General features: G+C 36.6%; 1 protein-coding gene and 3 pseudogenes across 1 annotated transcript; 1 reads left to right on the top strand and 3 right to left on the bottom strand.

The window, feature by feature from the left end:
- On the top strand, positions 8,451–9,909 carry Gm3188 (predicted gene 3188; annotated as a pseudogene).
- On the bottom strand, positions 10,531–11,029 carry Olfr1479-ps1 (olfactory receptor 1479, pseudogene 1; annotated as a pseudogene).
- On the bottom strand, positions 16,753–17,050 carry Olfr1478-ps1 (olfactory receptor 1478, pseudogene 1; annotated as a pseudogene).
- Olfr1477 (olfactory receptor 1477) lies at positions 19,170–21,916 on the bottom strand. Its single transcript, NM_146696.2, has 2 exons — positions 21,790–21,916; positions 19,170–20,142 (listed from the first exon to the last, which is right to left on the bottom strand). Exon 2 carries the CDS (start codon positions 20,115–20,117, stop codon positions 19,170–19,172), a length of 948 nt encoding a protein of 315 aa, NP_666907.2. The 5' UTR covers positions 20,118–20,142; positions 21,790–21,916.

The following is a 21,916-nucleotide window of genomic DNA, read 5'->3' as shown; positions in this document are numbered from 1 at the left end:
CACATAATAATCAAAACAATAAATGCACTAAATAAAAATAGATTATTAAAAGCAGAAGGGAAAAATATCAAGTAACATATAAAGGCAGAAATATTAGAATTACACCAGACTTCTCACCAGAGTCTATGAAAGCCAGAAGATCCTGGACAGATGTTATACAGACCTAAGAGAGCATAAATGCCAGTCTAGGATACTATACCCAGCAAAACTCTCAATCACCAAAGATGGAAAAACCAAGGTATTCCATGACAAAACCAAATTAACACAATATCTTTCCATGAATCCAGAACTTCAAAGGATAATAAAGGGAAGGATCCTATGCTCTAAAAAAGCAAGAAAGTAATCCTTCAACAAACCTAAAAGAAGAGAGCTGCAAGAACAAAATCCCAACACTAACAACAAAAATTACAGGAAGCAAAAATTTCGTTCCCTTAGTATCTCTTAATGTTGATGGACTCAATGCCCCAATAAAAAACCATAGACTAACAGACTGGCTACATAAACAAGACCCAACATTTTGCTGTATACAGTAAACTCACCTCAGGGGAAAAGACAGGAACTACCTCAAAGTAAAAGGCTGAAAAACAATTTTCCAAGCAAACGGTCTGAAGAAACAAGCTAGAGTAGTCATTCTAATAATGGGATAAAATCAACTTCCAACCCAAAGTTATCAACAAAGACAAGGAGGGGCACGTTATACTCATGAAAGATAAAATATGCCATAATGAACTCTCAATTCTGTATATACATGCTCTAAATGAATGGTATTCACATTCAATAAGGTAACTTTAGTGTAAAGCTCAAAGCACACTTTGCATAGCACACAATAATAGTGGGAGACTTCAACACCCCACTATCATCGATGGACAGATCCTGGAAACAGTAATTAAACAGAGACACATTGAAACTAACAGAAGGTATGAACCAAAGGGATTTAACAGATATCTACAGAACATTTTATCCTAAAACAAAAGGATATACCTTCTTCTCAGCACCCCATGGTACCTCCTCCAAAATTGACCATATAATCAGTAATAAAACAGGCCTCAACAGATTAAAAAAATATTGAAATTATCCCAGACATCCTATCATATCACCACAGACTAAGGGTGATCTTCAATAACAACATAAATAAAAGAAATCCAGCATTCACATGGAATATGAACAACACTCTACTCAATAATAGCTTGGTCAATGAAAAAATAAAGAAAGATTAAAGACTTTTTAGCACTTAATGAAAATGAAGCCACAACATACCCAAAATTATGGGACACAATGAAAGTATTCCTAAGAAGTAAAATCATAGCTCTGAGTACTGCCAAAAAGAAACTAGAGAGAGTATATACTAGCAGCTTGACAGCAGACCTAAAAGCTCTAGAAGAAAAGGAAGCAAAATCAAACAAGAGGAGTAGATGGCAGGATATATTCAAACTTAGGGCTGAAAACAACCAATAGGAAATGAAAAGAACTATACAAAGAATCAACCATACCAGGAGCTGGTTTTTTGAGAAACAAAAATGATAGGTAAACCACTAGCCACACTATCTAGAGGGCACAGGGACAGTATGCTAATTAACAAAATCTGAAATGAAAAAAGAGACATAACAGCAAAACACCAGGAAATCCAAAACATCATAAGATCCTATGATAAAAGGCTATACTCAACAAAACTGGAAAACCAGGATGAAATGGACAATTTCCTAGACAGATAGCAGGTACCAAAGTTAAATCAGAGTCAGATTAACAATCTAAAAAGTCCCATTTCCCCTAAAGAAATAGAAGCAGTCATTGTCTCCCAACCAAAAAATGCCCAGGAACAGATGGGTTTAGTGCAAACTTCTATCAGACCATCAAAGAAGACCTAGTTCCAGTTCTTTTCAAATTATTCCACAAAGTAGAAACAGAAGGTACTCTACCCAATTCATTCTTTGAAGCCACAATTACTCTGATACCTATACCACATTAAAAGCCAACAAAGAAAGAACACTTCACACCAATTTTCTTTATGAATAATATTCAATAAAATTCTTGCAAAACTAATACAAGAACACATCAAAACGATGATCCATCATGATCAAGTTGGCTTCATCCTAGGGATACAGGGATAGGTTAATATACAGAAATCCATCAACAATATAATATATAAAAAAGTCTTAATTTAGCCAGTTAGAGAAAGAGGATCACTCCTCCATTGTTGGTGGGATTGTAAGCTTGTACAACCACTGTGGAAATAAGTCTGGCACTTCCTAAGAAAATTGAACATAGTACTACCGAATGATTCCACAATACCTCTCCTGGGCATATATCTAGAAGATGTTCCAACCAGTAAGAAGGACACATGCTCCACTATGTTCATAGCAGCCTTATTTATAATAGCCAGAAGCTGGAAAGAACCCAGATGCCCCTTAACAGAGGAATGGATACAGAAAATATGGTACATCTACACAATGGAGTACTACTCAGCTATTAAAAAGAATGAATTTATGAAATTCCTAGGCAAATGGATGGACCTGGAGGGCATCATCCTGAGTGTGGTAACCCAATCACAAAGAACTCACGTGATATGTACTCACTGATAAGTGGATATTAGTCCAGAAACTTAGAATCCCCAAGATATAAGATACAATTTGCAAAATAAAAGAAACTCGAGAAGAACGAATACCAAAGTGAGGACACTTTGTCCCTTCTTAGAATTGGGAACAAAACACCCATGGAAGGAGTTAGAGAAACAAAGTTTGGAGCTAAGACGAAAAGATGGACCATCTAGACACTGCCATATCCGGGGATCTATCCCATAATCAGCTTTCAAATGCTGACACCATTGCATACACTAGCAAGATTTTGCTGAAAGGACCCTGATATAGCTGTCTCTTGTGATACTATGCCGGGGCATAGCAAACACAGAAGTAGATGCTTATAGTCAGCTATTGGATGGATCACAGGGCCCTCAATGGAGGAGCTAGAGTAAGTAACCAAGGAGCTAAGGGGATCTGCAACCCTAGAGGTGGAACAAATATATGAACTAACTAGTATCCCCTGGAGCTCATGTCTCTAGCTGCATATGTATCAGAAGGTGGCCTAGTCAGCCATCAGTGGAAAGAGAGGCCCATTGGTCATGCAAACTTTATGTGCCTCAGTACAGGGGAATGCCAGGGCCAAGAAGTAGGAGTGGGTGGTTGGGGGAGTGGGTGGGGGAGCGTGTGGGGGACTTTTGGGATAGCATTGGAAATGTAAATGAAATAAATACCTAATTAAAAAATCAAATCATAAGGCAAAAAGCACATGATCATCTCATTAGATGCTTGAAAGCATTTGACAAAATACAACACCCATTCATGATAAGACTCTTGGAAAAGTAAAGAATTCAAGACCCATAATAAAAGCAATATACAGTAAGCCAGTAGTCAACATCAAACTAAATGGAGAGAAACTTGAAAGAGTCCCACTAAAATCAGAGACTAGACAAGGCTGCCCAGTCTCTCCCTACCTATTCAACATAGTATTTAAAGTCCTAGCCAAAGCAATTAGACAACAAAAGGAGATCAAGGGGTTACAATTTGGAAATGAAGAAGTCAAAATATCCCTATTTGGAGTTGATATGGTAGTATACATGACTGACCCTAAAAATTCAACCAGAGATCTTCTAACCCTGATTAACAGCTTAAGTACAGTAGCTGGATATAAAATTAACTCAAAACAAACCTGTGGCCTTTTTCTACACAAAGGAAAAACAGGCTGAGAAAGAAATTAGGGAAACAACACCCTTCACAATAGTCATAAATAATAAAAAAATAGTTTGGTGTGACTCTAACTAAGGAAGTGAAAGATCTGTATGAAAAGAATTTCAAGTTTCTGAAGAAAGAAATAAAAGAAGATGTCAGAATGGTTTCCCATGCTCATGTATTGGCAGGATTAATATAGTAGAAATGGCTATCTTTCTGAAAGCAATCTACATATTCAATGCAATCTCCATCAAAATTCCAACTCAATTCTTCACTGAGTTAGAAAGGGCAATTTGCCAATTGTTCTGGAATAACAAAAAACCTAGGATAGCAAAAACTATTTTCAACAATAAAAGAACCTCTGGGGGAATCACCATGCCTGACCTCAAGCTGTACTACAGAGCAATTATGATAAAAACGGCATGGTACTGGTACTGTGACAGACAGGTAGACCAATGGAAAAGAATTGAAGACCCAGAAATGAAACAACACAAAGTATCTAAAACTATCCAGTGGTAAAAAGAAAGCATTTTCAACAAATGGTGTTGTCTCAACTGGTGGTTACCATGTAAAAGAATGAGAATCTATCTGTTCTTATCTCCTTGGACAAAGCTCAAGTCTAAGTGAATCAAGGAACTCCACATAAAACCAGAGACACTAAAACTTATAGAGGAGAAAGTGGGAAAAGCCTCGAAGATATAGACACAGGGGAAAAACTCCTGAACAGAACAGCAATGGCATCTGCTGTAAGATAAAGAATCAACAAATGGAACCTCATAAAATTGCAAAGCTTCTGTGATGCAAAAGACACTGTCAATAAGACAAAAGGACCACCAACCAATTGTGAAGGGATCTTTACCAAACTTAATCTGATTGGGAACTAATATCCAATATATAAAAGAACTCAAGAAGCTGGACTCCAGAAAATCAAATAACGCCGTTGAAAATGGGGTACAGAGCTAAAGAAAGAATTCTCAATTGAAGAATACTGAATGGCTAAGAAGCACCTGTAAAAATGTTCAACATCTTTAATCATCAGGGAATTACAAATCAAAACAACCCTGAGATCCCACTCACACCAGACAGAATGGCTAAGATAAAAAATTCAGGCCGGGTTGTGGTGGTGCATGCCTTTAATCCCAGCACTCAGGAGGCAGAGGTAGGTGATTTCTGAGTTTGAGGCCAGCCTGGTCTACAGAGTGAGTTCCAGGACAGCCAGGACTACACAGAGAAACCCTGTCTCAAAAAACCAAAAAAAAAAAAAAAAAATTCAGGTGACAGCAGATGAAGGCAACGACTCCTCCATTCTTGGTGGGTTTGCAAACTGGTACAACCACTCTGAAAATCAGTCTGGCTGTTTCTCAGAAAATTGGACATAGTACTACCAGAAGATCTAGCAATACCTCTCCTGAGCATATTCCCAGAAGATGTTCCAACTCGTAATAAGGACACATGATCCCCTATGTTCATAGCAGCCTTATTTATAATAGTCAGGAGATGGAAAGAACCCAGATATCCCTCAACAGAATATGGATACAGAAAATGTGTTACATACACACAATGGAGTACTATTCAGCTATTAAAAGCAATGAATTTATGAAACTATTAGGCAAATGGGTGGATCTGGAGGATAACATCCTGAGTGAGGTAACCCAATCATAAATGAACACACATGCTATACACTCACTGATAAGTGGATATTAGCCCAGAATCTTAGAATACCCAGATATTATTTTCAAAACACATGAAACTCAAGAAGGAAGACCAAAGTGTAGATACGTTGTTCCTTCTTAGAATGGGGAACAACGTACCCATGGAAGGAGTTACAGAGACTGCCCCACCCAGGGATCCATCCCATAATCAGCCACCAAACCCAGACACTATTCCATATGCCAGCAAGATTTTGATGACAGGATCCTGATAGAGCTGTTTCTTGTGAGGTATGCCAGTGACTAGAAATACAGGAGTAGATGCTCACAGTCATCTATTAGATGGAACAAAGGGCCCCCAATGAAGGAGCTAGAGAAAAAACCCAAGGAGCTTAAGGGCTCTGCAACCCTATAAGAGGAACAACAATATGAACTAATAAGTACCCCAGATCTTGTGTCTCTAGCTGCATATGTAGCAGAAGAGTGCCTAGTTGGCTGTCATAGGGAAGAGAAGCCCTTAATCTTCCAAAGATTATATGCCACAGTACAGGGGAATGCCAGACCTTGAAGCAGGATTGGTTGGTTTGGGGAGCAAGGTGGGTATAGGGGACTTTTGGGATAACGTTTGAAATGTAAATGGAGAAAATATCTACTAAAATTGCTTTTGAAAAATTTCTTATTAATATTAATGTTAGAAATATCAATATTTTATGGATAGAGTTAGAGTTTCTAATTTGATGATATAATCGAAATACATATAATGAATGATCATTTTATATCATTTTGTATATTTATTGCCTTATATATCTATCATTTTGGGCGTTGAGAACATTAAAATTTTAACTTTCCATTTTAAAAATAATACAGTAATATATTATATAGGTAAAGTACAAAGATCATTTATTTTCTTGAAAAATTATGAGAACTGATTATTTATAAGATCTCAATACTCACGGTGAAACTTTCAGTAGCCTTAGAATCAGAGCTCCTTAACACACTGAAATCTGCCTGGGAGTTTATTTTCAGAGATGCATACCTAAGCAAAACTTGAATATGTAACATTAATGGGGAAATTAATTTTAAGAAGAGGAAATTATTTAAACTCAGATTTCTCAAATAGAGAAAGGAAAGTACTCTAAGAACCCTGAGTTAAGAAGCCTGATATGCAGCCTTATTTATAATATCCAGAAGCTGGAAAGAACCCAGATGCCCCTCAACAGAGGAATGGATACAGAAAATGTGGTACATCTACACAATGGAGTACTACTCAGCTATTAAAAAGAATGAATTTATGAAATTCCTAGCCAAATGGATGGACCTGGAGGGCATCATCCTGAGTGAGGTAACACATTCACAAAGGAACTCACACAATATGTACTCACTGATAAGTGGATATTAGCCCCAAACCTAGGATTCCCAATATATAAGATACAATTTGCTAAACACATGAAACTCAAGAAGAATGAAGACTGAAGTGTGGACACTATGCCCCTCCTTAGAATTGGGAACAAAACACCCATAGAAGGAGTTACAGAGACAAAGTTTGGAGCTGAGATGAAAGGATGGACCATGTAGAGACTGCCATATCCAGGGATCCACCCCATAATCAGCATCCAAACGCTGACACCATTGCATACACTAGCAAGATTTTATCGAAAGGACCCAGATGTAGCTGTCTCTGGTGAGACTATGCAGGGGCCTAGCAAACACAGAAGTGGATGCTCACAGTCAGCTAATGGATGGATCACAGGGCTCCCAATGGAGGAGCTAGAGAAAGAACCCAAGGAGCTAAAGGGATCTGCAACCCTATAGGTGGAACAACAATATGAACTAACCAGTACCCCGGAGCTCTTGACTCTAGCTGCATATGTATCAAAAGATTGCCTAGTCGGCCATCACTGGAAAGAGAGGCCCATTGGGCACGCAAACTTTATATGCCCCAGTACAGGGGAACACCAGGGCCAAAAAGGGGGAGTGGGTGGGTAGGGGAGTGGGGGTGGGTGAGTATGGGGGACTTTTGGTATAGCATTGGAAATGTAAATGAGCTAAATACCTAATAAAAAATGGAAAAAAAAGAAGCCTGATATGACAAATAAAAAGTACTCAAAGAAGAGTCACAACACATTGTATGTGCTTTTGTGTGTGTGCATCTGTGTGTGTTCTTCCAAGACCTGCCTCTCTCTCTGCATGTGTGATTCTCTCTCTGTCTCTCTCTCACTGTCTCTCTCTCTCTCTCTCTCTCTCTCTCTCTCTCTCTCTCTCTCTCTCTCTTTCTCTCTCCCCAAAATATGTTTTATAGCAAGGGCAAATGTTAAAGAATTTTGTTTCAGTAAACAGTTATAAGTTGGATTTGAAGGTAATATTATTCAGAACAGTAGGGTAGGAAGAACATTCAGATGTATCATATTAATGCTATGTAGGCACATTATAGTTACTGTCTTTGAGAGTTTAATTGATGTGTCTCTGTAAATGTACCCTTTGATATAAGTAAGTAGAATTCACTTAACCTCTTTGACAAGATACCTTTGAAAAGCACATTTTGTATCTAAAACTCATTGGTCTTTATCAGCAAAGTTCCCTGCCCTTTTTCCACAGCAAAAGCAGATTAGATCTTTGGCCTAGCCTCCTACATCATTTAAACATTTCCCCCCATTCCCGTAAATTCTTATCTTTCTTTTACCAAATGAGTGTTATTAGTCACTTTTATGTTGCTTTGATAAAGCATCATGTTTAGGTTTATTGTTCCAAGGTGTTAGACTCCACAGTGGTGAAGAAAACACGGTTTGTGCACATAAACATGCACAAACAGAGAGAGAGAGAGAGAGAGAGAGAGAGAGAGAGAGAGAGTCTCACACATGCATACCAAATAAATAAAGTATAATTTGAAAAATGAAAATCAGTTATTTTAAGTATTTGTAATTGAAAATATCATTGACATGGGGGATTAGCTTTTTAAAAATGTCATATCAGTTGTTACACTGTAATTCTGTAGCATTATAATCTTGATTTTGCAATTGAATTACTATTTATTTCTATAAAGCATAAAAAAATCTACTTTAAGTTACTTATATCTAGGGTCCTAGCTGCAGCTGAATCCTGGGAGACAATGCGTCACAGTAAGAAATACCTTTCCCCACAGTCAGATCCGTACCTGAGCTACCACGGAAATAGGAGGTGGTCTTACAGTCTGGAACATGAAGGTTGACTACAATACCGATCCTGAAGGGAGTCTTACCACAGAGATCACAGTCCAGAAGCCATGAGGAGGATCTACCAGAGGAGATACCGGGAACTCCATGACTGTGATACATATATGTGTGAAGATCAAAGCCCATCCTTTGGAGGGGACTGCTATGGGTCTTCACGTTCTCAGCATTGGAGACAGTCACAAGAGAGGGGGCTATAACATACATACCTGCAAGCATACTGACCACTGTCACAAATGCTGTCCCAGGTCTTCTAGCAACACCTCTTCGACAAGACAACCTAGCAGTAAGCGCAGCAGCAATATTATGCAATGTGACAAGGAGGGACACTCAGTGTGCCGGGTCTGTAATTGACTCCAAGAGTGATATGAGATCATGGAGAACCTGGGTGAAGGCACTTTTGGCAAGGTGATGGAGTGCTTGGACGATGCCAGAGGGAAGTCATAGTTTGCCGTGACATCCATAGTACTCGAAGGCTGCACTGTAGAAATCAATGTTCTCAAGAAAATCAAGGAGAAAGACAAGAAAAATAGGTTCCTTTGTCTGATTCTGATGTCTGATTGGTTCAACTTACACATTCATAAGTGCATCACTTTTGAGCTCCTGGGCAAGATCACATTTGAATTCCTGAAGGAATATAACTTGCAGTCTTATCCACATGGACTACCAGCTCTGTCATGAACTTAGACTTCTACATGAGAACAAGCTGAACCACACAGACTTGAAGCCAGAGAACATCTTGTTTGTGAATTCTGAGTTTGAAACCCTCTACAATGAGCGCAAGAGCTGTGAGGAGAGGTCACCGAAGAACGCCAGCATCTGAGTAGCAGTGTCACATTTTACTACAAACATCACACCACCATTTTGACCACCTGTCACTGCCGACCAACTTTAGTGATCCTTGATTTGGGCTGGGCATAACCCTGTGATGTCTGGTGCATTGGGTGCATTCTTTTCCAGTACTGCCATGGCTTTACAGTTTTCCAGTCCCATGAAAATAGAGGACACGGGGTTATGATGGAGAATATCCAAAGACCTATCACAGCACACATAATCCACCATACCAGGAAGCAAAAATACTTCTACAAAGGGGTCCTGGTATGGGATGAAAACAGCTCTGATAGGCAGTATGGGAAGGAGAACTTCAAACCTTTACAGAATTAGATGCTCAAGGTTTCTGTGGAACATGTGCAGCTGTTTGTCCTGATGAGAAAGATATTAGAGTTTGACTCTGCTTAGTGACTCACACTGGCAGAAGCTTTGCTGCACCCCTTCTTTGCTGGCCTGACCCTTGAAGAGCAGTCCTTCCACAGCAGCCATAACCCCAGCAAACTAAGAGATGGAGAGCTGGACTGGGCTGCTGACCCCTTTCCTTCAGCCTCTCCCACTGGCCTCAGAGCCAGAGCTACCAATGAACAGTCCAATGTGAAGGAAGGCAGAAGCCAGCAAGGAATTGCTGGATGTGGTGCTCAGCTGCCCAAAAGCAGATTGAACCCAAGCTACTTATATTGTATTGTAAAGTTATAATCAAGTTTTTCTTACTGTTTGTAAAAAAAAAAAAAAAAAAAAAAAAAAAAAAAAAAAAAAAAAAAGCTATTTACTTATACCTAAAGAAAGGACTTAAGCTGGGTGGTAGTAGCACACACCTTTAATCCCAGCACTTGGGAGGCACTCGCAGGCAAATATTTGAGTTAGAGGCCAGCCAGGTCTACAAAGTGAGTGCCAAGACAGTCAAAGTTACACAGAGAAATATTGTCTCGAACAAAGAAAGAAAGAAAGAAAGAAAGAAAGAAAGAAAGAAAGAAAGAAAGAAAGAAAGAAAGAAAACAGAAAGAAGAGTTATAGATACTATGTGTAAAGGAGTACAAGAAGAAATATACAAGAAATAATTTAGGAAAACTTGTTCTGAGACTACTAATAAGAACAAAAATTAATGGAAAAACTAACAACTATTTAATTGAAGTCTCCATTGTTTAGAAACAATCTGTAAATAATTGATCTAAATTTAGACTTTGATTTCCCCACCGATTTATTGAATGCACTCTTGACACCATGTACCTCAGGCTGTAGACAAGAGAATTCAGGATGGCCATGGTATAGTTTTGTCTGTGTCCATGGAATGACTTGAATTGGCCTTTAAGTGCATTGAGGTGATTGTTCAAGAACAGATAGACACAGTGGTAAGGCAGGATGCATAGGTGAAGTAAGCCTTCTACTGTCCATCAGCTGAGTGCACACTTAGGATAGTTATGAACATAAGATATAAGTAGTTCAAGGTAATGAACATAGCGACAACAAAATCCAATAAAGTCAATATAAAAACTAGAGTCTTAATTTTGTGGATAGTAGAATGAGAAGGGGGGTGATATTGTAGACATCAAGGGAAGGGGCAGTGTTTAAAAAGGAATGCCTCATAATTGTTACTACCACAAAACTGAAAGAATCAACAGTTAACCAGATGGCTAAAGACAGGCACAAGAACATATGCAAGAGAAGCCAATAAAAGTTAGCACCATCAGAATCCAGTTTTTCTACCATAGAAAGCCCTGGGTGTTCTAACACACCTGAAGAACAAGATTCTGACCTAAACTTCTATCTCATGAAGATAATGAAAGCCTTTAAGTAGGATATAAATAATTCCCTTAAAGAAATACACGAAAAATCAATGGAAGCTCTTAGGGAAGAAAGAAAGAAAATCCTTAAAGTAACTCAAGAAAATACAATCAAACATGGAAAGAAATTGAAGAAAATCATCCAAGACCTAAAAGTAGAAACAGAAACAATAATGAAATCATAAGTGGAGGCAACTTGGGATATTTAAAACCTATGCAAGAGAGCAGGAACTACAGATGCAAGCTTTACCAACACAGTGTAAGAAATGGAAGAAAGAATCTCAGGCTTAGAGGATACCATATAATATATTGACCCATCAGTCAAAGAACATGCAAAGTGTAAAACGTTCTTAACCCAAAACCCAGGTTATTTGGGGCACAATAAAAGAGACCAAACCTAAGAATAATAGGAATTAAAAAGGGTGAGGATTCCAAATTCAAAGAGCCAGAAAACATCTTCAACAATATCATAAAAGAAAACCTAAAGGAATCAAAAGATATGTGGAAGGACACTTCATGCTCATCAAAAATAAAATCCACCAAGGTGAAGTCTCAATTCTGAATGTCTATGCCTGAAATGCAAGGGCAACCACATTCACAAAAGAAACTTAACTGAAGGTCTAAACAATAATGAAGAATTTACACAATTTTGGAGACTTCAATACACTAGTCTTACCAATGGACAGATCATTTAAACAAAAACTATACAGAGACACAGTGAAACTAACAGAAGCTAGGAACCAAATGGATTTAACAGACATATACAGAACATTTCACACTAAAATAAAAGAATATACCTTCTATTCAGCACCTTATCATATGTTCTCGAAAACTGACCATATATTTGGACACAAAACAAGCCTCAACAGAAAGAAGAAGATTGAAATAATCCCATATATTCTATCAGATCATGATAGAATAATGTTAATTTTCAGGAACAACAATGACACAACAACAACAACAATAAAAAATAAAACAGAAAGCCAACATACTCATAGTAACTGAACAACTCTATACTAAGTGATCTCATAAAGAAATTGGAGTATAGCTTGAGGTCAGGGATGGTGATTCCCCCAGAAGTTATTTTATGGTTAAGAATTGTTTTCACTATCCTGGGTTTTCTGTTTTTTCCATAGTAAATTGAGAATTGTTCTTTCCATGCCTTTGAAGAATTGTGTTGGAATTTTGATGGGTATTGCACTGAATCTTCAAATTGTTTTTGGTAGGAAGGTCATTTTTACTATGTTAGTCCTTCAAATCTATTATCATGGGAGAACTCTTCATTTTCTGGGATCCACTTTGATTTCTTTCTTGAGAGAATCGAAGTTCCTATAATACAGGTGTTTCACTTGTTTGGTTAGAATTAACACAAGGCATTTTATATTAATTGTGACAATTGTGAAGGATGTACTTTCCCTATTTTCTTATTCAGCCAGTGTGTCGTTTCTATAAAGGAAGGCTAATGATTTATTTGAGTTAATTTTATATCTGACCATCTTTCTGAAGTTGATCAGCTCTGGAAAATCTCTGGTGGAATTTTGATGGTGTTTATGTCTACTATCATATCATCTGCAAATAGTGATTGACTTCATCTTTGCCAATTTGTATCCCCTTAGTCTCCTTTAGTTGTCTTCTTGCTCCAATTAGAACTTCAAGTACTATATTGAGTAGATAAGCGGAGAGTGTGAAGCCTTGTTATGCCCTAGGTTCAGGAGGATTGCTTCAATTATCTCTCCATTTAATTTGATATTAGCTGTTGGATTGCTACATGTTCCTTTTTGTTATGTTTATGTATGGGCCTTGAATTCTTGACCTCCCCAATACGTTTAACATGAAGGGGTGTTGTATTTTGTCAAGTACTTTTTCAGCGTCCAATTATATGATCTTTGTTTGTATAGTGGAATATGTTAATGTATTTTCATATATTGAGCCATCATTGGATCTTTGTGATCAAACCTACTTTTCATGGTAAATGGTGGTTTTAATGTGTTCATAAATTTTTATTTTGAGAATTTTACTTAGTAGTTTTGCATTAATAATCATAAAAGAAATTGGTCTAAAGTTTTCTCTCTTTTTTATGTCTTTGAGTGGTCTAGGTATCAGAGTAATAGTGGCATCATAGAATGAATTAGGTGGTATTTTTTTCTGTTTCTATTTTATGGAATTGTTTGAGGAATGTTGGAATTAGCTCTATTTTGAAGGTCTGGTTGAGTTCTGCACTAAAGCCATTTGGCCATGGGCTTTTGGTTGTTGTTGGAAGATTTTTAGTGATTTTTCCTACTTCCTTAGGGGATATGGGCCTATTTAGATAGCTTACCTGCTCGTGATTTGACTTTGGTACATCGGCTTTTTCTAGAAATATCATCCATTTCCTCGAGATTTTCCAGTTTTGTTAAGCATAGACTTTTTGTGGGATCTTATGATTGTTTGAAGTTCTTCAGTTTCTGTTGTTATGTGTATCATTTCATTTCTGATTTTGTTAATTTGGATATTATCTCTGTGCCCTTTAGTAGATTTGGCTAGGGGTTTATCTATCTTGTTGATTTGCTCAAAGAACTAGCTCTTGGTTTTGTTGATTCTTTTGATCAGTCTCTTCCTTTGTATTTGGATGATATAGGCTCTGAGTTTGACTATTTCCTGCAGACTACTCCTTTTGAGTGTTTTCTTTGTCCTTTGTGCCAATATAGTGTAAAGTATCTTCTATACCAGAAATTCTTTCTTCTATCTCTTGTATTGTGTTGTTGATGCATTCATCTGAGTTCCTGACATCTTTTCTAGGGTTTTGGTTTCCAGGGTTGCCTCCATTTCTTTTTCCTTTATTGCTTCTACTCCCATATTTAGGTATTAGACTGATTTGTTCAATTCCTTCAATTGATTGTGTTTTCCTGTTTTTTTTTCTTTAAGGGATTAATTTGTTTCCTCTTTAAGTGTTTCTAGCTGTTTACCAGCGTTTTCCTGTGTTTCTTTCAGTGAGTTATTTATATCCTGCATAAAGATATCTATCATCTTCATGAGATAGAATTTTAGGTCAGTATCCTGGTTTTCAGTTGTGTTGGTGTATACAGGGCTTCTTGTGGTTGGAGAACTAGTTTCTGATGATGTCAATGTATATTGGCTTCTGCTGCTTCTTATGGTCTTGAGCTTCTATCTCAATTTCTAGTTATCTCTTAGTTAACTGGCTTGGGTGTCTCTGACTGACACCTGCCTCCTGTGTCCCTGAGTTGCTGCAGGTCTCCTGGAAGGCCTGTGTCCCTGACTGTAGCAGACCTCTTAGGAGATCTTCAAACTCTGATGTCTTCAGTGGGGCATGCATGATGGTGATCTGTTGGTTTAGCTACAGCAGCTTTCCTAGGAGGTTTCAGAATGTCGTGTATTCAGACAAGTTGCTGATTTGTTGTCCTGCATGCAGCAGATCTGTTGGGTGGCCTTCAGACTGTGTGGTCTTTAGAGTAGCATAGAAGGTGAGAATCTTCCCTGGAGGAAGGCCCAGGCTTGAAAGGGGTGGAGTTTGAGGAGAAGAGGGTGTGGGGATTGGTCTGAAGTCCATTTGGCTCCTTGTGTTTCCCATGTGCTGCAATTATTTTGGAGGGTCCCTTACCTGTTGCCAGGCCTGCAGAAGATGTCCTGGAAGGCCTTCAGACTGTGGGGTCTTCAGAGGAGCAGACAAGCTGATGATCTCCTTTGGCAGAAGGAGCAGGCTGGGTATATACATACTTTATAATTAAATACCTATTGCCTATTTATGTAGGAAATGTGTATAGTCATGTTGGAAAAATTTGTCAACCAGCACAGAAAACCCAAAATTTTTCTTCTGAGTCTGTCTCTTGAGACAAAAATGCATGTCTTTAACAAGATGATTCTTTCTAAGAAACATCGCTTTATTGTTTTAAATAATTTGAACAATTTCATTGTCATTGAAATAAAGTCAAATAAGTCATTTTCCATGATATTTCTGAAAAAATAATATTCAAAACAAAATTTGAGAAGAAAATAGATTGAAACTTCAAACAAAAGAATAATTGGACAGAAGCTAAATAAACTATTATAGGATGGTAGAATACAGGAGAATTGCTTGAATGGTAACACCTATACTCACTGAGCAGTGAAATACAGGTCAATCTAAGTTTGAATGTCATCATTAATTTAATCAGACTGTAGACCATCCTAAATCCAGGAAAAGAAAAATTTAAGTGAGCAAAGGACCATATTTACTTAGATGTTAATGGCCTCCATCTGCAGCCTTCTAGGTCAGAATCAAGTTACTATTTCTCTGTGCATATATTATTTCTCAGAGAGAAAAATTATAGGAGAGCCTAACCATTTGTTCTTTCTTTCAGAGCAACACAGAACAAACTCCATTTCTATGTAAATGATGTTTTATGGTTTGTTGATTTTTTTTTTCTTTAGCCTTTGTTTATTTTCTTGATTGTGGTTTCTTTTTCTGTGTAAGAGAGTGAACCGACACAAAGTAGGGTTGATAAAGAGGTCGGTAGAATCTAGGATTATTTAGGAAGGATTAGTATGAATAAAATATATTGTATAAAATATATAATGAAAATTAAGTATAATACTTTTGGAAACAAGACTTTTTAAAGTTTAAGGAAATGATAGCTACAAGCGTTAGTCAGAGTTATATTGTGATAAAATAACACCATGACTAGAGCAAATTTACAAATGAAGAAAATTTATTGAGACTATTATCCTCATGTAAGGAAGCATAGTGGTACTCAAATAGAGATAGTAACTTAGTGTTACAACTCTTGATCCAAAAACAGCTGAAAGAAATATCCAGTGGAACTGAATTAAACTTTAGAAAACTCAAAAGCCTACTGGAAATGACATACATCATCCAACAAGACCATACCTCCTAATCTGTGTCAAATAGTACCACTCCTTAATGAACAGGCAATCAAATATTTGGGCCAATGGGGCTATTTGTAATCAAATGACTACAGACTCTAATTTTATTTATACATATTGAATATGTAAATAGTAAATTACCATGTAATACTAAATTAGTGTTACAATTAATCTAAAATTAATAAATAATTTGGGATTATATGATGTGTAAATAAGTATACTGCTTCAGAACTTATTGTATACATTATTTGACTATTCAAATATTTTGTTTCATTGAATATGATAAAGCTATTGTTGTTTTGAAGAAATTGCTTATGTGCTAAGTACATTGAAAAATAAAAATTGGGAGATCCTTGTTCATTGTAATAATTCATAATATGTGACTAATAAATCTCTATGCTTTCATTTTAACCTCAATATTTACTTTTTGGAAACTGTCACATACATAAACCCTTCTCAGACAAATAACTTAACAAACATGGAGCTATTTATTTATAAAGTGGAAGTGTAATTTATACCTGGATAAAATTTTACTAAGTAGATATTTTTAAACATTCTAATTTTCTAAACTGTGGATATATAAAATAACTTTTCAACTAAAGAAATTGATGATATGAAGACTGACTTTATTTTATGTCCAACAAATAATATTTTACATTGTATTATAGCATAGAATAATTATATGTGTTTTGGTGGATTTTATGTCATCAGATGAATAATCCTGCAGAAAGTTTGCCTCATCAACAACCTTTATGAATGTGCTCCTCAGACTAGAGACCACAGATTTCATTAAGAGGATAATTACATTGTAGACCAAAGACGCAATATTATCTGCATCCATAGAGTGAGTAGAGATAGGTTACAAATACATGATAATGACAGTCCTATCAAAGAGGAAGACTGCAGTGAGATGAGAAGTACAGGAGGATATTGTCCTCTGGTACCCATCACCAGAACAGATATTCAAAATGCTAATGAATTATAAACAGATAATAAAGAGGTCAAAATGAGGAAAAGTGCAAATATAACATTAAAGTTTGAAATAAGACTAAAAAAAATCTCAGTGGACCTAGGATTGAGCCAGACAATGCCCCTGTCCCCTGCCCCTACAGAAATAACAATAGAAATGATCCCAACAATAATTGCTGAGAGTGATACTGTAGCCTCATGTGTCCTGTTCTCCCTCCTTTCTCCTTCCAGTCCATTAGCTTAAGCCACATTCATCCTCCAAGCCTTGGACACAACCTATATCTGAAATGTAGACTGATCAGTCTCCTTTACCCCAGATTACCTGCAGTATATCCTAACACCTGCCTAGGCTTAGTTTTCCACCTGTATGCATACAAACTTGTAAGTCCTTGAAACCTTACCTGCTCAGACCATGCCAACCTTCAGATTGTGGCCAGGCAACACAAAAAAAGGCAACCTAGACTCTCAAGGAAGACAAAGCCAAGAAGAGAACTCAACATGCTTAGAACTCATCATAATAAATTTCTGTGTCTCTCTCTGTGTCTCTGTGTCTGTGTCTATTCTATCTCTGTCTTTGTCTCTCTGTCTCTGTTGCTCTGTCTCTCTGTCTCTCTATGTCTCTGTCTCTCTCTGTCTCTATCTCTGTCTCTGTCTGTCTCTCTCTGTCTGTCTCTCTCTCACACACATACTCACACAGATTTACACAATATGTAAGGGCAAAACTGTACATTTCCTCTGAAATGCAAGGACCTAAAATTTGTCTAGAAATGACCTGGATGAACCCCATTACACAGAACTTGAAATAATAATAATTAACTTTATCAAAAGATTAAAGATATTTGCGTAAAACATGAAGAATTAGCTCAGTAAACTTAATGTGAATAGTAATAAATACCTGAGTGATGACCAAGAAAACAAAAATGTATGGCTGAGTAAACTGAAAAAAAAAAAAAAAAGAGGTCATAGAATTGAAAAATCAATATCGAGATGAACTTGTTGAAGGGAATGAAGTCAAAATGAAGGTGGGATTCAAAAAATTATTAACCCAACTAGAATCCTCAGAAAAGAGATGGGCATATACTCTTGCTACTATCAATAAAGTTATTACTAATTAACAGCTGCTTGGTGTAAGTGAAGCTTTTTTCTTTGTTTGATTGTTTGGATTTTTGTTTGCTGTTATTATTTTTTTAACAGTTTAGCCACTGCTAGGTTGACCATACTTCCATAAAAGCTCACACATAAAAGATCATTTGAGAATCATAAATTTGATCTTAATCAGAGAAAACAAATGTGCATAAAATAGATGGGTATAAATGGAGGGAATGTTAATTGAAAGGGAGTGAATATTGCAAAATGTTATTTGGAGCTTTCAAGAAACTAATAAAACTTGTAAAAAATAACATTATAACCCTGGTATCTGTTGATATATTTATCTACCTAGTCATGGTTTGCTATAAAAGTTGCTGTTTTGTGAATAAGATGTACAGAAATGTCTAGTCAACCTAGAGAGCATGCCAACAACACACAGATAAAACTATTTGTTGCAAGTCTCTCTTGCTGAAACAATGAGTTTTGTCATGGTTATGACTTTCATGAGTATGTGTAAGGAGCTACCTGCAAGAAAATGAGTGTATCTGAGAGAGATGCATTGTTAGACAGTCCATCCAGAATGGGTGGCCACTCAGGAAAAATATGAATTGCTATAACCCAATAAGCAACGTTCAGGAAGTGTAGTTTGAGAGGCTCCTCTCTAGCATTAGTGTGCTACTATGGTTCTATGGACTGGCCTATGTGACTCATAAAGTTCTGAGCTCAGGAACCTAGTAAGATTCATTGGCATCCTGAATCTTAAATTTTTGACACATCTGAGCATTGTAATTTTATTTACTTCTTGAGTCTTATAATCTCCCAAATCTCCCAAGCAAACAATATCACAATTCAGAGGAAATATTTACTAAACAGCAGATAACACATGAAGTGTGGTCAGTATTGGGTATCCTAATATCTAGGATTACAGTCTAATTTTTTAAATTAAAGCCCCTAATTTCTATGATAACATATCCAACATTTGCTGTATATTGTCTGAATCTAAAAGGAATACACAGAAAATACATATAAAGAATATGCCCGGAACTACAATACACTTTGTAGTTAATTGATTAATCCCAGTGAAAGCACTGCTTTTCCAGCAACCTTCTTGAATGCATTCTTGACTTCTTTATTTCTCAGGCTATATACAAGAGGGTTCAGCATGGGAATGACCATGGTGTAGAAAACAGATGCCATCTTGTCAGTGTCCATGGAGTGATTGGAGCTGGGCTGTAAGTACATGAAGATAATTGTTCCATAGAAGATGGAAACAGTGGTAAGGTGGGATGCACAGGTGGAAATGGCCTTCTTCCTGCTCTCAGCAGAGCGCATTCTCACAATTGCAACAGAAATTAGTAAGTAAGAGGTCAATATAACCAATAGTGAAAAAGCCACATCAAATCCTGCCAACATGAAGAGTATAATTTCATTTGTGCGAATACTGGAGCAAGAAACAGCTAATAGTGGGGGGATATCACAGAAGAAGTGATTGACTACATTAGAACGACAGAAGGAAAGATGGAATGTGAAGGAAACATGGATGGAAGAGTGTAAGAGTCCACTCAAGTAAGATCCAACAAGAAGCAAGACACATATCGTAGTTGTCATAGTAGTGGAGTAATGCAAAGGTTTGCACACTGCTGCATGACGGTCATAGGCCATTGAGGCCAGGATAAAATTCTCAGTAATAGCAAAGGCTACAAAGAAGAACATCTGGGCAGCACATGCATTGTAGGATATGATCTTATTTCCTGTGAGAAAACCTTCCATCACCTTGGGGGTGACAGCTGAGGCATAAACACAGTCCACCAGAGAGAGGTTACTGAGGAAAAAGTACATGGGAGTGTGGAGTCTGGAGTCCAGCAGAATCAGCATTATCATCCCAAGATTCCCAAACAATGTTGTCAAGTAAATGAGAGTAAAGATGATAAATAAAGGAGTTTGCAGGAATGGTGCATCTGTTAACCCAACAAGAATAAATTCTGATAGTTCTGAAATATTCTGCATCATTTTTTATGGAAATTATAACAGACTCCTAGGATGAAATAAAAAAAATTTTGTATTTGGACATCAGCAAGCGATTTTAAATATGTTCACATTGTCTTATTCATGTGTCAGCATCCTGTACAGTATGAAATGATCTCATCTGAATTCTGGGTGGGAATGACCTAAAGGAAGTTATTTACCTGGAAATGGGTCAAATGGAAACTTACTTTATTGCTCTCAATATGCATCCCTATTGTAAATATAGGTCTTATTTCAGGTTGTCAGGTTGTTTTTTTTTTTTTTTTTTGGTAAATGAAAATAGATTTTTCATTAACACACAAAGAACTATTTTGTCTTCAAAAATCTTACAAATGTATTTTCTGAGATGTGCATCAGAATCTTTGAAACAAGTACAATATAGGTACGTGCAATTATTCTTTGTTTTTTGTTAGTAACAAACCCTATCTGTTGTGTTTTCCATCTCTAACACTTCCATCAAGTTTACCATACAAGCTGTGGCTATGAAGTAATTTTAGGTGCTGCTTCATGAGTACTCAGTTTTATATCTAAGTTGCTAAGCTCTTTCATTACATTTTTTCCTTTTAAAATTGAACTAAATGATAACTTCCTGATGTATGAAACATGTTCATTATAAAGTTTAAATATATCAGTTGTCATTTATTTAACAATCTAAGGTCATAGTTTTTCAAAATTAGAATTATTTTAAATGCTTTCATTACTTCTAATGAGCTTCATTTTCTTTTACACATTTTTGCTATTTTCTATTACTGCCACACAAGTTTGTTATATTTGGGTATGAGGGAGAATAAGGTAAACACTAATGGATAGCTATCTTTGCTCTTTCTACATAATGTGTAACCTCAAATACAGTATATTACAAGGTGCATCTTTTTGTACCACTACCGTGGTGGATCATGTAACTCCTGAAAATACAACTGTGATTTCATATGAGGTTACTGAATTGAGACCTACTTCCAACTTGAAAATCTTAGGCACACTTATTTTTCTTCATTAATAATCTCTTATATTCATGGCATCAGATATTATGACCTTATTCATTTAAATAACCAATAGGAAAATCATCCTTTCTCTTCATGGGATATACCTGTACTTACATTAAAATGAATGTGTAATTTTTTGCAAGTATGTAGGATGATAACTATTCAAAATCATGTAAGTCACAGCCATTACCTTTCCAATTTTTGCTTATCTTTACCTCGTGTCTTCTGAATAGCAGCTCATAATACTTATGTCTGAAAGTTGATACTCTCAGGAAAAGGAACCTAGTAAATGATATATTAAATGGATGTTGAAAGTTCTACAACTTTCTGAAATTGAAAGTGAGATGAGGTTTTCTGATACTGTAGAATATTTTAAATATTAGAAAATTAGAACATGGTCTCCCTCTAGAATGAAACCATCACTTCAAGATCAAAAAGAATTTAGAGTTGAATTCTGGCTTTTCTGATGCATCATGGTTGTAAGTAGAGCAATGGGTCAAGAGTGAGATTATAAGTAAATAAATAATCATGGCTCCCTGGACCTGCTGCTTTACCTTTATAGATATTAAATTTACTCTTTTTTGATTGCACCTATGAATCAAAACAAAAATAACTTGGTATTTTATATCCATTTACAGTTTTGCCTACATATATTTACATATTTTAATACTTACTGTTGTCCTAAGAATAGAAAAATAGGAGTAAAACGGAAGGCTGTGTGATATCTCCTATCCAGAACACTGACCTAACACACATAACTAGGAAATCATATTGTTCTCCTCCCTCCACAGCTAGAGCTCT

Source organism: Mus musculus, chromosome 19, assembly GCF_000001635.26.
Source record: "Mus musculus strain C57BL/6J chromosome 19, GRCm38.p6 C57BL/6J".
Classification (NCBI taxonomy): Eukaryota; Metazoa; Chordata; class Mammalia; order Rodentia; family Muridae; genus Mus; species Mus musculus.
This window is presented reverse-complemented; position numbering and strand designations above follow the sequence as displayed.

Bases quoted from the DNA above. Each gene is read 5' to 3' on its own strand.
- Olfr1477 (NM_146696.2), bottom strand. From the start codon at position 20,117: ATGATGCAGAATATTTCAGAACTATCAGAATTTATTCTTGTTGGGTTA.